Here is a 15,883-nt window from a genome sequence, read left to right as displayed (position 1 = left end):
TACCCTATTGGATAAATCTTTGACTATTGTGTTAGTTACTTTTAGGATAGTTTATGTTATACTTGTATTAACATATGGTTCATAAGTAATAATAAGTGAAGCAATAATACTCATTACCCCATTATCGTAAAATCCACCTAATATTAGTTAGTTAGTCGAAATATGAATGAGCTCTTTTTTATTCCGCGTGAACCGCGTGATTCTGAAATGGGTTACTGGAACGGACGTTAAATGCAAAAGGGTGTATAAACGAGCAGTTGGCAGACACATCATCAATCATACCACCAAGTCGTTTTACTTAAAAAAGGTATAATGACATTTGAAATATTTTATGCTGTTTTAAGTAAAGATTAAGGGGGGAATTTGGAACCGTGACTGTGACATTTCTCGTAACTAAGGTGTTCCAATTTTATTCTAATTTTTTTTTGAGTAGGGAAAATCACCAATGACTTCTCCCCCCTATTCCTTCCCCGTTCTTACTCCTGCTTTTCTAGCCGGAGCCCCACTAGGTTGTCTGTAGCTCCAGAGCTTTATTCCCATAGATTAATGGTGATACAGATGTGTGAGATTCTTACTTCACTAAAATCATCTAGGTAGTCACCGGCAGGGTCCATGCTACACCCACATAGATCGTCATACGAATGTGACCCATGTTATTGTGAACTCACTTTTTATTTCGAGATAAAAAATCCTAACTCCATACATATATAAGTTTTTAAACTGGCATGGTCACTAGTACTATCATTAGAACTTAAAACGGGATATTTACCATGTTTAATAATTACCGTGATCATGGCGCTTGCGACAGTGCCGAAATATCGGAAACTCGCAAAAACTAATAAACATGGTAAATATTCCGTTTTAAGTTGTAATGACATATACATATTATATGTATAGTATAGTTACTTAGTACCAGGCACTGAGGCACCACGCTACCAGTCTCTATACCTCATGCCATTTAATGACATTTTGACGCCAATAAAGAGCAAAATGCCAGTGTACTGGACATCTTTAACCTCTCACATTTTTCTATCACCTTTATATGTATGTTACATAAGTGCTAAAATAAAATAAAAAATCACAATAACATCAAAATCTTTAGAAATTGATGTTATTTTGGTATTTTGCCCATTATATTTTGATTGCTTATTCAAATTCTGTATTGCAATGTTGGTGAGTGAAATGAATGAATGTGGACGACCTAACGTTTTTGTCTAGCTTAGACATTTTTTACGTAATATATGAGACGTAACATAATCGACTAATGTTATAAAAATTTACTTACATCTAACGAAATTAACTGAAGTTAGGTATAATAAAAGCGCTTCATAATTTGTCGATTTTATTCTAGTAGTTTATATTTAGTATACATAGCGGGTATGAATGGGACCGTCAATAGAGAGCGCCCTAGATGGACATATATCGACCAAATTCTCGATATATTAAAGAAGGGCCAAATACTATACGTATACTATAATTGTATTGTATACTATAATATATTAGCAAACCCGGCGAACTCCGTTCCACCACCAATGATTTTCCCTGTTTTCTGAATTTTCTTTTCTGACGGAGTCCGAGACCTTTCCAACGAATGCAAAACCGTGGAAATCGGTTCGTGCGTTCTGGAGTTATAGCGTCAGGAAGGAAAACCCGACTTATTTTTATATAATGGACTATTGTAATCTTCAAACACAACACATTCTACCTCCCATTAAAGTCGTGGCAGACACATTTAGAATACCTTATATAGACAGAAATTCTTTATCTTATGAATCATAATTCTATCCCATTTTGCTACCCTGTCAAGTGTCATGTCGGTCCCTATGATAGTTTTTGCAGTGATTTAACGAAGGACCGAAGTAATTTTGCACCAAATGCGGGAAAACCATGGCGTTGGTTCTAAGATTCCACTCACGTGCCGTCTACCTGGATCAACTTCCTTATCTGTCTCGTGGCTTGGGTAGGGTTACCAAGATGTGGTTGGTATGGTATGAGACTTTATATTATAACTAGCTTCTTCCGCGCAGTTTCACCCGCTCTGCTTAGCTCTTATTGGTCATAGCGTGACGTTTTATAGCCTATAGCCTTCCTCGATACATGCAATATTTAACACAAAAAGAATTATTCAAATCGGACTAGTAGTTTCCTGAGATTAGCGCGTTCAAACAAACAAACAAACTCTTCAGCTTTATAATATTAGTATAGATGGAAACAATAAATATCGTGATTTCTCCCGGCTTGGGCAAAAAAACACCCTGTTCCTACTTCTGTTTTTCGAGCCCCAGTAAACCTGCTAGGTAGTCCGCAGCTCCGGATCAAGCATCGGCCCTACTGGGCCCCATCTCTGGTGGCCACATTAAAGCCTAAAAGTACAGAAAAAGAAGCTTCTGCAATTAATAACAGGTTGGTAGTGTATTCAAAGCATTCCATAAATATTATTTTCGATTCACCCCGACAGTCTCACCAACTTAGAGACTATGGTGCCTCTACTTCGGTCTGCAAACCAATTTATATTCAAAGAAGCACACGTCTGGAATGTTATCGTAATTTGGGATTTCACAGTTTCGTTGATATATGTATTTTCATACTGAGGCACAAACATTTTTTTCTGTTTTTGATACTTACTTACGAATACGGGTGCAACGGACGGCATTTTAAGATTTTGTTTAAGGTATGTAATAAAAAATATTGCATGTCAAAATGTTTGGTTTGTATCTTCTGTTTACAACTTTAAAGGCTTTTTGAAGGTATGTAAATCCTCTTAGCATACACGTTGTGTGGTAGAGAAGTAGTATACAGTAGACTGAGACTCCACTTATTGATTTTTTGACTGAGGGTTAATATATTTGTGATATCAAACACTGCAAAATTATCCTTCTAATAGTTCGCGTGCAGCGTAAAATCGTAATCGTTTATAGACCCTCTAACTTGCGTAGTCACTTCGTACACCGTTTAATTTCGTAGACACTGTGCAGCCGCTTTGTAGACCACTTTGTAGTTAATTATTATGTTATCTGCTGTAATCACGTAGTGTTTTGACGAGGAACGCGAGTAGTTTCAAGCTATGCTAGAGGCTCATACTCGTGAGCAGCATTACACTTTGTAGTTGTTTGTTGACCCTGCGTTACCAGTATCTAGCCACTTCGTCGACTGCGTAACCGGTGCGGATACTCTGTGTAGTTGAGTCGTAGACACTGCGTAACCGTTACATAGAGCTGCGTAACCGTTTCGTAGACGCAGTGCAGCCGCTTCATAGAGGTTTCGTAGCAACTTTTTAGATACAACGTAGCCGATTTGTAGACGCTGTATAGCCGATTTGTAAATACTGCGTAGCGGATCCGTAATCGCTACGTACCCGTTTCGTACACGTTGTGTAGTCGCTTCATAGACGCTACGAAACAACTTTGCTGTGGCTTTCGTCAGTGAAGACTACATAATATGTAGATTAGGAAATATTTATATTTGTATGTTTTCTGTCTATAATATATGTACTTGAATTTGCGTATATTTGTGTTTGTATGTTTACCATGGGCTACGGGCTAAATATTTTCTCACAATCAAAACTTTTCCTTAATGACAGTGAAAAAAATAATTGTCACATTACTGTCATCTTGACAACATACTTCGTCAATTTCGCTCGTCATTGTTGTGAAATTACCACACATTTTATTGGTCACAGCTTTGGATTGATTTCTACAGTAAAACCTACTACTTGCTTACCATATAACCCTGGTTTCTTTACGACCTTAGAAGATCGTGCAATAGATTCTCATAGAATAGAGAAAGGAGACACTTATCCAATGTTTTTAACAACTACTAACGAGAGTGGAGATGGAAATGCAACTTCTGATCAGAATACATTCTTAAGTGTGGGAGAGCCATGCTTCGGCACGAATGGGCCGGCTCGACCGGAGTGATACCACGGCCTCACAGAAAACCGAGGTGAAACAACGCTTGCGTTGTGTTTCGTTGTGTGAGTGAGGTTGCCAGAGGCCCAATTCCCCCTTCCCAATCTTCCCAATCCCCATTCCCGAACAATAACCCTTAAATTCCTAACTTCCAAAAGCCGGTAACGCACTTGTAAAGCCTCTGGTGTTTCAAGTGTCCATGGGCGGTGGCGATTGCTTACCATCAGGTAATACGTCTGCTCGATTACCGGCATGTCTCATAAAAAAAATACAGCTGAAATGACTGATAATAAGCCTAAGGAACCAGTACTGCAGCAGCAAGAACCGTTACCAGAAGATGAAACTCCAAAGAGCTGTATTCCTATATATGATGTGTATGCTATGTTCAAGGACTCCAGTAGACCTCCTGATAGCCACTACCTTCCTGGATCAGGACCAGGCTACAGGCGATCATATTGTGAGAGTTCTAAAGTTAGCAATTTATTAATGTTTTGTTGTTTAATTTTGATCTTTGTTGCTTAGATGGAATATTACTAAGGATTTTTTTTGATTGAAATAATAATCGATGTCTTACCATATTAGAATGATGATTAGAATGTAGGCTTGGTGTTTAGGTTAGTAATAATCTACATATGTTATGGCTGGGGTTATCTCTCTTTAAATTAAGTTACGAATTTGTTTCTGGTAAACAATATAGTTGTTTATGGTATAAGCCGGTAAACGAGCAGACGGATCACCTGATGGTAAGTAATCAGCGCCACCTATGGACACCCGCAACACCAGAGGAAGAACAAACAACACTTTTAGACAAAAGAAGCTGGTTTGTTTTGTCATAGTAATAGTAGTATATTTGAAATTATTAGGGATTCATTACACATAAATATTTATCATAATTATTCTCACGCACAAATGAAACACATCATACTGTAAGAATTGTATTGTTTTATTTCAATTTTCGAGTACGAAAACGTTACAAAACGTAGTATTTAGATTATACATTGATAAATATTTTATAAATGATCACATTTAGAAGACTTTATATATTGCACTTACAAACTAAGAGGCACTTTGAAGCCTAATAGCGAAAGCTCACCACATGCGTTTACCATAACCGGAACCCATGAATAAAACTAATAAGATTTAATACTAAAATAATACTTAGTAACTAAAATCCTTAGAAACTTAATCTTGAAGATCCTATAAAAAGATTTTACATCCCAGATCAAATCATTTAAGATCTCTGAAGTGAGCTGCAAGTTGTATGCGCAATGCGTACAAAAACGTCCACTGCGCAACCACTCGACTCCTGTTCATGGCATACTTGCATCGGATTGTTCCTCATAATGGTTGACCCATTTACAGGAAATTTGGCACACAGATAAACTACATAGTTTTGATATAAAAATATTTTTTGCATAATATTGGTTGCTATAATGAGAAGTAGTTATTTATTCGACTTTAAAATAAAGGAAGTAAGATACTTCAACCGTTTTTTACCTATCAACATTAAGTTTTGCATTGATTTTTATTTAAATCCTTCTTCATTAATAAACCTAAATAAGAAAATAGAAATGTACATAAGTTACCATTTATATATTCAAATCCAAATTAAGAACTAAAATATACCTACCTATTTGAAGAAAATCGTTAAAAATACTAGGATGTTTTAAAAAAAAATTAACTACTTATTTAAAAATATCACTAAAAATAAATATCGAACGTGGTGAGCTTAGCACTATGCATTTTTTCTTTTTTTATTTAAATAGCAACTAAAACTAAACTAGTTTCCACAATAAGGCCGACTTACTTTATCGGTATACTTATAATAGGTATATAAAGGTACGCGTCCATAGACCCGCATCGTACGCATCGTACGCATCGCACGCAACGGATTTATATGTCTTGTATAGAAACTCATACAACTGCGTCCACTGATCCGCATCGTACGCACCGCATCATCAGCAATGCCGACATGCGATGCGTACTGATGACGTCATACGGAATGCGTATGATGCGTGCGATGCGTACGATGCGGGCCTGTGGACGCTTACCTTAAGTCATATACTTACAACATATAATAAGTTTATAATCTACGTATGTATGCTGCATATTCTTGACTTTAATTTTTATAGTAATTTTACACTTATTTATGTCTTTTATGTACGACATCCACAATGCTAATTTTATGTCCCTGGTTTCCTGCAGCGGAGACGCAAACAGATTTATTTTTAATTAAAATGTAATCGTGAAATAACTGAGAACATGTAGCAAGAAAAAATAATTGATTTCGAGCAGATCAATTAAAAAAATCATAAAAATAATCTGATTGGTTACCTATAAAACATTTTCACAGTTTTTAATTCGATTCCTAGTTCTGATTAACGATGATTTTTCCTGTGATTTTACTAAGTACTTGAAATATAAAAAATAACCCTCTTTTCGTAGTAGTCGGGTATTAATTTCAAATAAAATCACAGATAAAATATTACAAAATAACGTACCTATACTCCTTACACTCATTCATTATGTACATAGATAATTATAAAAATCTACAAATATATTTATCACTAGCGAATAATCTACTGAAGTACAGACTAAAAATGCATTTCAGAATGAGTCAAAAATAAATATAAACATCGATAGACGAAGCGCGATTATGCCGATTCTCCCATTGATCAACAAAATAAATGGTCACTTTAAAAAGTATTTCAGCCAACCGATCTCGATATTATTGACATATGTTGAGCTAGCTATCATTTCGAACTTTGAAAATGACGTCGATCGCATTCTCGCCCGCCATTGATCGAAATTATTCTCACAACCAATGACATGGTGGACCGCGATCCAGTTTTATTCAAGTCATCTTACATCCATTTAAAAAATCACTAAATAAGTTGTTTATTCAATTTAGTTAACTATGAGAGAATCGACACTTTAGACGTAAGTGACATAGTTAACACATACAACTTTAATCTTAAACACAAAGAGAATAGTGTTTAAATTGAAATCACAAGCTTAGTCTTTACATACATTCGTTATTTGAGTTTATAAGTTTAGCATTGTAGCAATAGACAACTAGTTTAACAAGATAAATCAACACTTTGTGTGTTTTAGAAGCTTATAAGCACAATCAAAACCGTTAGGACACCATAGTCATACGACTATGGTCGCGCAAACAACAAAATGTAGGCAGTTATACGGAGGTAATCTAACCTGGTGTCAACTTGGTTGCGCAACTATTTAGTTGTCGGCAACCATGTCAGTTTACCCTAGTGTTTTTATGTTCTAAGTTGGTTTTGCGACTGGTCGTATGATTACAGTGGCCTAATATAAAAATCTACAAAAAAAATATACTCCTGTTTGTAAAAAAGCACTTAAATTATACAAGTCAAGTACTTTATTACACAAAAGCAAGCGAACACTCGCAAGCAAAATATTTACACTTCCAAACTAATAAAGATGCTTTACAACTATAATCCTTCTGAATAGGAAGTTAAGGGCTAGTATTGAGTAGACCTTCTTGTTTCATTTTGGTATTTGCAATAGTAAATGTTCTCTTGCGAAGTAACAAAATATTATTTTTAAGAAGATTCATTGCCTCTGTAATAGCATTCTTGACTTAGATTACGGACGTGTGTTACTAACATTAGAGTTATCCTTAAGCCTCGTCCACACTAGGAACATTTGTCGAGCGACATGTGTCCCCGGAGACATCGGGCGATGTCGGGCGACGTCGGACGACATCTCCGCGACATTGTTGAAACTGTTCCTTGTCGCGCAGTCAAAAATGTCGCTTGACAAATGTTCCTACTGGAGACGAAGCTTTATAGTAACTGTTTAAGGCCTCTATCGTGTCTTGCATCCTATGCATTGAATTAGTAGTTAGTAGGTACTTAACCATCCTAATACAAAATCACTGGAGTGTGCGTTTATCTTAATCGAGTTTGCATTTTTAGTTTTAATCATAGTGATATGTTTTATTTAGGACACAATTCCGTTATCAACATTTTCAAAATCAGGCGGATTTGTTGAACCCTGTAAGCTTAATTAGTATAGCGTTTTGGATAGCCTGAGTTCTATTTTGTACCTCTAAGGTGTACTAGGTTTGTGTGTATGACCTTTATTCTTCTATGTCGTCACAGTACGCAGCCTGGCTTTGAACCGAAGATTTTTTTGAGTTCCTTCTTGATCACGTTGTTTACAAAGGAAGCCTGTTTCGAAGCATATTTGTCTCTCTTCGGGTTTGCCTTGTAATACTTGATGCCTGGCTTGTGGACGAGGAAAGCGTTGCTTAAGATCATGAACTCGTAGTCTTTGGCGCAAAAGATGTAAGCCTGTAAGAAATACAATAGAAATATTAGGTATAATGATATGCTGAGCAGTAATCTTTTAGGCGTACGTTTATAATAGATGGTTTATAAGTATAGAAATGTGAACAGACTCCAGTTTAATATGATGTAAATTTTTGAAGAGATAGATGAGACGGCATTTACGCATTTAATTTAAAAAAAAATAACTGTGTCATACAATTTCACATACACATGACACCCAGACGCGGAACAACAATCTGCGGATTCACACAAAGAGTTGTTCCATGTGGGAATACAATCCGCAACATGTTGCACGGCAGCCAGTTGCCCTGCCACCGCGTCAACTGTGCAGTCAAATATGTTTTATGTCGACCTTATTACATATAAGATATGTTTGGATATGTTTCGGGTCTGGGTGTCATGTGTATGTGAACTTGTATTTGTAAACGCAACCACGACGAAAAAAACCTAGTGTGAGGCAACGTTTTTTTTTAAATAGTAGTAGTCATAAATGCAGTATTCAATTACCTGTGTCATTTTATCTTTCTTGCCTTCCCAACTCAATCGATCATCATAGTAAGCATCTGAGTGTGTACCGATGAAGATAGGCTCCCAGTGACTAAACTTTCCTTCTCGTTTGCCCACGTAAAACACTTCCATTACTGTAATAATACAATATAAATTATCATTATTATGCTTTAATTATAAACGAAAGTTTGATACATGTAATACAATCACGCAAAACTAGGTAATAGAATAAAACTTGGCACGAAGACTTGTGTTAATCACAGAATTTAATTGGTTTACAGCAGAATTAGTTTGCAATGTGTCTATTTATACTTATTATTAACTAGGTGTCACACATGTTAGCAGTGAGTCTGGACTGAGCATGTGCAGTTGGATATAGCTAACAATAACAATAAAGGAAATGTGTATAGAGTTAGCATAATGCATGTAAGTAGCTATTGACGCATTCCTGAATCGGAAAGTTTGCGATTTTACAAATTAAAGTTAGAGCCGGTCGTCTGGGAACTGCGGGTAAGGCGCGGTCGTTGAACCATAATACGCAATTAGAATGCCCCATACGAGCCACGCCATGCTACAGACGGCATAAATAGCTCACGACACTAACAGCACTTAGATTAATTGCTGTATCACTATATGATTTGCCAAACCTCTCGTTTGGCTATAAAAATCTCACTTCATAATTGGCACAGACAGATGTAATATTGCTCCGCGATTTATTGCACCAAAGCATTGTCAACCTTCTTGAACTGTACTGTTAGATTTAATTTACAGTAAGATCAGCGGGGTTTAGCAAGAGTGACTTCACTCTCGTGTATGTGACAAAGTCATACGGGAACGTAATATCGGCAAGGAATGAATGTATTATTCCAAACTATAATCATCTCTGTACTACATCCAATTCCGCTCAGCTGTTTTGGCGTAACGGAGTGACATAATATTCATCCATTTTAATCTTAGTGTATGTTTAATACTGATAATTTGTTCATTTTTGCTTATGATGGTAGGTTTTAAAGTGCATAATTGGTTTTTGACTTACATGGAGTCTCAGGTTTGGCCATCCACTCGCTTCCATTCGGTATGTTATGACACGTGGGGCACACGTACTTGTGGAACGGTATCGCAGTTTTGTTCTTCAACATTCCCTGCAGTTCCAATTTGGTCTGAGGCGGCTGAAATGAGAAAAAAAGGAAGTTACCATTTAAAATTTAATTAGGAGTAGAAGTCATTAGGAGTATAATTATGTTCAGCTGTCTATTTTACTTATAAAATAATCTATTTTAATATCTTTACTTATTTTTAACTAACATACATAACTCCCAAAAGGAATTTACAATTGGCCTATACTTATTTTAATTTTGCACTTCAAGTGCAAATGTATGTTATGTGACATGTGTGAACTTAATGCCAGATGACATCCTCTATCGAGGCGATGCAGAAATGTGTCATCGTAAGTACATAAACATACAAATTATAACTAACATTTTAAACATTGCTAAACAATATTTGTTTACCATTTTTTCACGTCGCAACTGAGTAATTAATATAGGTATTTTATTTAGAGGTTAAATTATACTACAATGTCTTCTCCCGCCTAGGGTGAGGCGAGAGGGAATGTCATATTTTTACTAACTAAAAACCATCCCGTTCGTACTCCTGTTTTTGAGCCGGAGCTCCGGTAACCTGCTAGGTAGTCTGCAGCTCATAATTTTTGTGTCAGGAGATTGGAGGTTGGAGAGTGATATAGGTTACTTTCCCTAATTAAAAGCTAGTTTAAAACAAGTAAATACTCACATTATACTGTTTATCTATCTCAAATAAACTTAAGGGGAAGACTCTTGGCTTGTTGGAAGTGCTAAGTGGTGGTTCGTTTCTGGCGATCATGTTTAGGAACTGGGGCACTAGGTATGGACTGGGGTATAGCTCGATGTCCAGGGGTAGAACATAGTGGGTCAATGCTGCAGCTCTTGCGATGTTCCTGCCAACGTTGACAGGGTACAAGAGGTTGGTCTTCTCCTTGTAAGTGGTGGAGGAATTGACGGCATATGGAACCGGCAAGGAGCAGTTGTACGGTGTCTTCAAAAATTCATCTGGGTTTGGAATCTGAAATTAGATTGGAGGATTGTTATTGTATTTGTTTATATTAGGTATACGGCTGATAATGAAAATGGTCTCATCTAGCTATTTGAAATATTGACGTGTAAAAGTGTTATTTTATGACCTATTTACAGAAATAAATATCATTTATCATTAAAAGCTTTTATAAGCATTTCTGTCTGGTCTTGATATATCTATCATTAGTTGAGTGTATGCCAAAGTTTCGCACTGACACGGAGCTCCGATACATACACCAAAATATTTTTTTTTCAACTTTTGTCTGTCTGTCTGTTTGTTCTGGCTAATCTCTGAAATGGCTGGACTGATTTTGACGGGACTTTTATAAGCAGGTACCTAGCTGATGTACTAAGGAGTAACTTAGAGTGCTTTTAATTTAAAAATTGGAAAAACTATGCTAAAATTCATATTATACGCTGACGAAGTTGCGCAAAAAATTGCCGTAAAATAGCCGTATACCTAATTAATCCATGCGAACGAAACCACGGGCATTAAGCTAGTCATCAATATGTTCCAAATAAAACTGATATATTCTACTTTTACTTTTAAACACATTCTTTTGCCTCTTCCTATCCGTGCAGTGAATTACAGATATTGCGTATTATATGAGCAATTTAAACGATAATAGCTCACTAATAAAAGAGTAGGTAATGTATTTGTTTTGTTAAAACTGAGTAAAAGTAGGTATATAAGGAAGTGAATCAAATGTCTATCTGGCTTATTGCCAGACACTATTGTTACGTTCCAGAAATGTAACAGGAGCGGTCAATGACTTTATATACCTACCTATATACTTATATACATATCTAGACTGATAGATAAATAAAATTGGAATGTCTGTTTGTAATATTTTTAAATATATTTTTATAGGTAATAACTATCGTAAGAAATACGTACTTAATTATCTAAAAATCACGGTTTACTCGCGTAAATTAATAGAGAAAAGCTCTACTAGTTTCGAGTCACAGAGGGACTCGTCATCATGAGCAGCGTGCGCAGATTTGTGCGGTGGTTTCACGCTGCCTACTTAATAGCTGAGTAAACCGTGATTTTTAGTTAATATTGAAATCCGTTTTTACTACATGCATATGAATATACATACGATACACAGACCAACATAATATTATTTTTACAATTTTTGTCTGTCTGTCTGTTTGTTTGTTTTAGCTAATCTCTGAAATGGCTGAACCGATTGACGGAACTTTTATTTTCAGCTAACTGATGTACTGTAACTGAGCGAAGTCACGGGCATCAACTAGTAATAATAACTTCTAATACTGTATCTATCTGTGTACCTATGTATGTATACACGGCTACATATCGAATAATACAAAACCAGTTTATCATGATCTCGCTTTGCAAGATCTTTCCCAACATACAACGGTCAGTTTATATTGGTGTTGCATAACTCGATGTGTGCAGCCCTTTGTACGCTTATTTACACAAGTAACAAGAGAAGTATAAATATTTTTGCAACTGTTGCAAAACAACACAAATTGCAGATGATCAGTGCCCTTAGTACGAGTTTGCTTTACGTTAAACGAAAACGAAACGGCGTTCTGATTGGTTAGTTCATTCGCGCTGGCCAATCAGAACGCTGAACGCGCTCTCGTTTCGTTTTCGCTCAACGTAAAGGCATGGGTACACATTACTACTAAGTTATGATGAGCGTAAACTCATACTAAGGGTACACATCACTACTAAGTCATGATGATCAGTAATTAGTTCTTGAATTTAGACCACGTTTCATTGAGTTCGATCCGATTCTCGACTTACACAAAATTGTACTGATATTCGATATGAAAATTCCTTCGTATTAATAGATCTCTTTAGTCTGTCTATTCCTATTCGAAGTAAGAAGCGTAGTGTTATATTATGACGTTTACTTTGTGTTCTGTGCTAAAGTAATTGTGCACATGTAGATCAATTTACTTTATTGGAAAACTGTATTAAGGTCAGAGGTATAGTCTAAGTTATAGTCTGAAGCGATTTCTCAACCAATACCAATTTTTTTATAATAACTATCGTGAGACATACTTAATTAACTAAAAATCGCGGTTTATTTACGTAAATTAAAGGAGAAAAGCTCTATTAGTTTCGAGTCACAGATGGCTGCGCGACGTGAGTCCCTTTGTGACTCGAAACTAGTAGAGCTTTTTTCCATTAATTTACGCGAGTAAACCGTGATGTTTAGTTAATACAATACTTCTTTATTATATTTGCTACGATGGTTTACCATGTCTGTTTGTTAGCAACAAACTCAAGAATTGCTGAACGCATTTTGATGCAGCTTTTTTCACGAGTGGATAGCGCATTCGATTCTTAACTATATGTGTATGAAGTTAGTGTTCATTTTATAACAACTTACGTGATCAGGTATATGTTTGTTTGAGAAGAAGATATGGAAGGTCACGTATTGCTGGACGAGGTCGTGGCCAGTGCAGTCCCGGAGGTACCTGATGCTGTTCACGGAAGGCAGCATGTCTGTGCCAGGAGCGTGGATTGCCAAGCTGATCGGAGCCATCCATCTGTGGACAATAAAGTGATCTTATAAGTTAAAGAACAATACATGTACCTATTACCACCCGTACTCTTCGTGCGGTCGTATGAGTTGAACAAGGATGCTTTTTACCAGAGATGTGCTATATAGCTATGCTATGAAGATGTAATAGCTAAGCTGTGAAACAATGTAACTGTTTCCAATGATACTAGGCTATGTAGCGTTGCGCGTAAGATGTGCTATGAAGATGCGCCGCCGCAAAGTAGCTGTGCGAAGAAGATGCGATCGAGTATGCGATAGTAGGGAAGCCTTTCATAATACGCATCCATAGCATGCATCCATAGCACGCATCGTTTCCACCAGTGCTAAGTACCAATGAATATGATTGGTGGAAGCCAAACGCATCCACAGCAAACATCTCTGATTTGGTAGAAAACCACTGTGATCTCCAACTCACTTGCCAAGCGTGGAGATTATGGCAAACCCCTCTTTTATTGAGAAGGTTCATACTCCAGCAAGTGGTCGATCACGGGTTGTTTATGACAAGTCAAAGTATGTTACTAAGATGTGTAAAAGGAGGGTAATGCGTTTTGAATGTATGTAATGGCACGTACGTGTGTTCGTTATTTGCTACGTTCTGGATTGTGGAGTATATTCAACTGATAGAATTGATGAGGGACTCGACTAGTTATAAGCCATGCTTTTTTTTTTTTTTTGAGGGGAGAAAATCATCCATTGACTTCTCCCGCTTTGGGCGAGGCGAGAGGGAGTGTCAGACTCTTACTGACTAAAAACCACCCCGTTCCTTCACCTGCTTTTCGAGCCGGAGCCCCGGTAAACCCGCTAGGTAGTCCGCAGCTCCGGATCAGGCATCAGCCCTACTGGGCCCCATCTGTGGTGGTCTGATGGCTCTTTGAGGCGCGTGCGGAACGCGACGCGCCGCACGCACGGGTCTGGTTCTGTTCGGGCGACGAGCTACCCTTGCTCGCCGTCCGCAGGCCCGCACTTACGGTGGCCGGAGATCGTCCCGCGATCCCCAACGCCCGGAGTGTCTCTCGCGAGAGGCGTGAGGAGGTTCGTTCCCTCACGCGCCCCGCCTCCTCCTTAGCTAGCAGGACTTTTTCGCAGAAGGAGGAGACGGCATCCCAGTCCCTCTCGCTCCGCACCATGGCTTGTACCAGTGCCGGACGCGAGAGGTCGCCGTCGCCGACCACATCCCTGAGGACTTGGCGGTGCTCAGCCCACGCAGGGCACACCGCCACCGTATGTTCTACCGTGTCCTCCGGGTCCTCGCAGTGATGACACCCGGGCGTGAAACTTCCATGTCCGGTAAGCACCTGCGTCAGGCGGTAGGTGAGGACGCCGTGGCGCCTCTCTAGCCACTCCTCAGAGGGGACTTACCGCTGCGATGACAGCGAGCTCAGAGTTATAAGCCATGCTAGAGGCTCGTATTCATGAACAGCATTCCGCGACACACGACCCGGCGAATATCGCGCTGCTACTGAACAGTAGCGAGAAAACTAGTCGAGTTCCTAGTCAAATAATTATGTGAGTAAGCCGAAAAACATAATAATTACTTGAGTATGTCTCATACTATAAGTCTTTGGATTCATATTACAAACTAATAAGTTAGGTTAAAAATTTAAAATGAAAACCTAAACGAATGCGCTTTCTGTTTTCTTGTCTTTTATAACTCGGTCGTTGGACATACTTTCCTCACCTCTTATTATTAGCATACAAGCAACTATGCCAAAACAAGCTTTAAGTTTTGAGTTTTAACATCTATAAAATAGTATAGCTAACAGAAGTTTCTCTACCCATATATTTCCTATAGAAATGTCAATAAATTACAAGTAAGTAATTGGAGTAAACTGTCCAGGAGTTTATGGTTTATCATGGTGGGGGATTATATGGAAAGGAAGGGAGGAACGGAGGCGTGTAATTATATTTAATCAATAAGCTGTTGGTGCCGCCCTAGGTCGCGTGACTGGCGACATTTGCGCCTTCGCCACAGCTTGCAAACCGACACTTCCAGCTAAAATGTTGCTCAGTTCGTGTGCTAGGGACACCATGAATTCTTGTTTGTTTACTTTGCTTGTTTATTTTAAGTGTTCTTTATGGGTACGGCCATATGACGTTCTAAGTACTCTTAACTTTGTATGATCATGTATTACAGTGGGATAGTTACATTTCGGTACTTAAAGTAGTAGTTAGTTGAAAACACTCGATTTACACAAACAATGTAACGATAACATGGGCAAAAACTCTCAATAGCGTAAATGACCTTAGAAAAATAAGATTTTATACCGGTAGTAGTGTACACAACACTTATAATGGAACTTTTAATCACAATAAAGACCGTTTTATGATCGATTTTTTGTACAAAAAAAAGTTGTTATCATAGAAAATATGAAACGTTAATCATTCCATAAATGTTTCTGATCGAATCTGACGGCAAAAAACTGGAGTCTATCACGTACCGTTTTCATTCGTTCGCAGACAGGCGCGAAAACTAAAAACGTAGA

General features: G+C 37.7%; 1 protein-coding gene across 1 annotated transcript in view; it reads right to left on the bottom strand.

Annotated features, from left to right (window-relative positions):
* Nucleotides 1-4,830: 4,830 nt before the first annotated feature.
* Nucleotides 4,831-15,883, bottom strand: part of LOC118262950 (beta-1,4-glucuronyltransferase 1) — an 81,303-nt gene continuing 70,250 nt past the window's right edge. Inside the window, exons 3-7 of the mRNA XM_035574656.2 lie at nt 13,227-13,386; nt 10,538-10,846; nt 9,783-9,915; nt 8,747-8,880; nt 4,831-8,242 (exon numbers count right to left, since the gene is read on the bottom strand). Of these exons, the coding sequence (XP_035430549.1) occupies nt 8,045-8,242; nt 8,747-8,880; nt 9,783-9,915; nt 10,538-10,846; nt 13,227-13,386 (934 nt within the window). The 3' untranslated portion in view covers nt 4,831-8,044. The remainder of the gene's footprint in view (nt 8,243-8,746; nt 8,881-9,782; nt 9,916-10,537; nt 10,847-13,226; nt 13,387-15,883) is intronic.

Source organism: Spodoptera frugiperda, chromosome 12, assembly GCF_023101765.2.
Source record: "Spodoptera frugiperda isolate SF20-4 chromosome 12, AGI-APGP_CSIRO_Sfru_2.0, whole genome shotgun sequence".
NCBI lineage: Eukaryota > Metazoa > Arthropoda > Insecta > Lepidoptera > Noctuidae > Spodoptera > Spodoptera frugiperda.
Note: the sequence above shows the minus strand (reverse complement) of the source record. Positions and strands in the feature narration are given on the sequence as shown.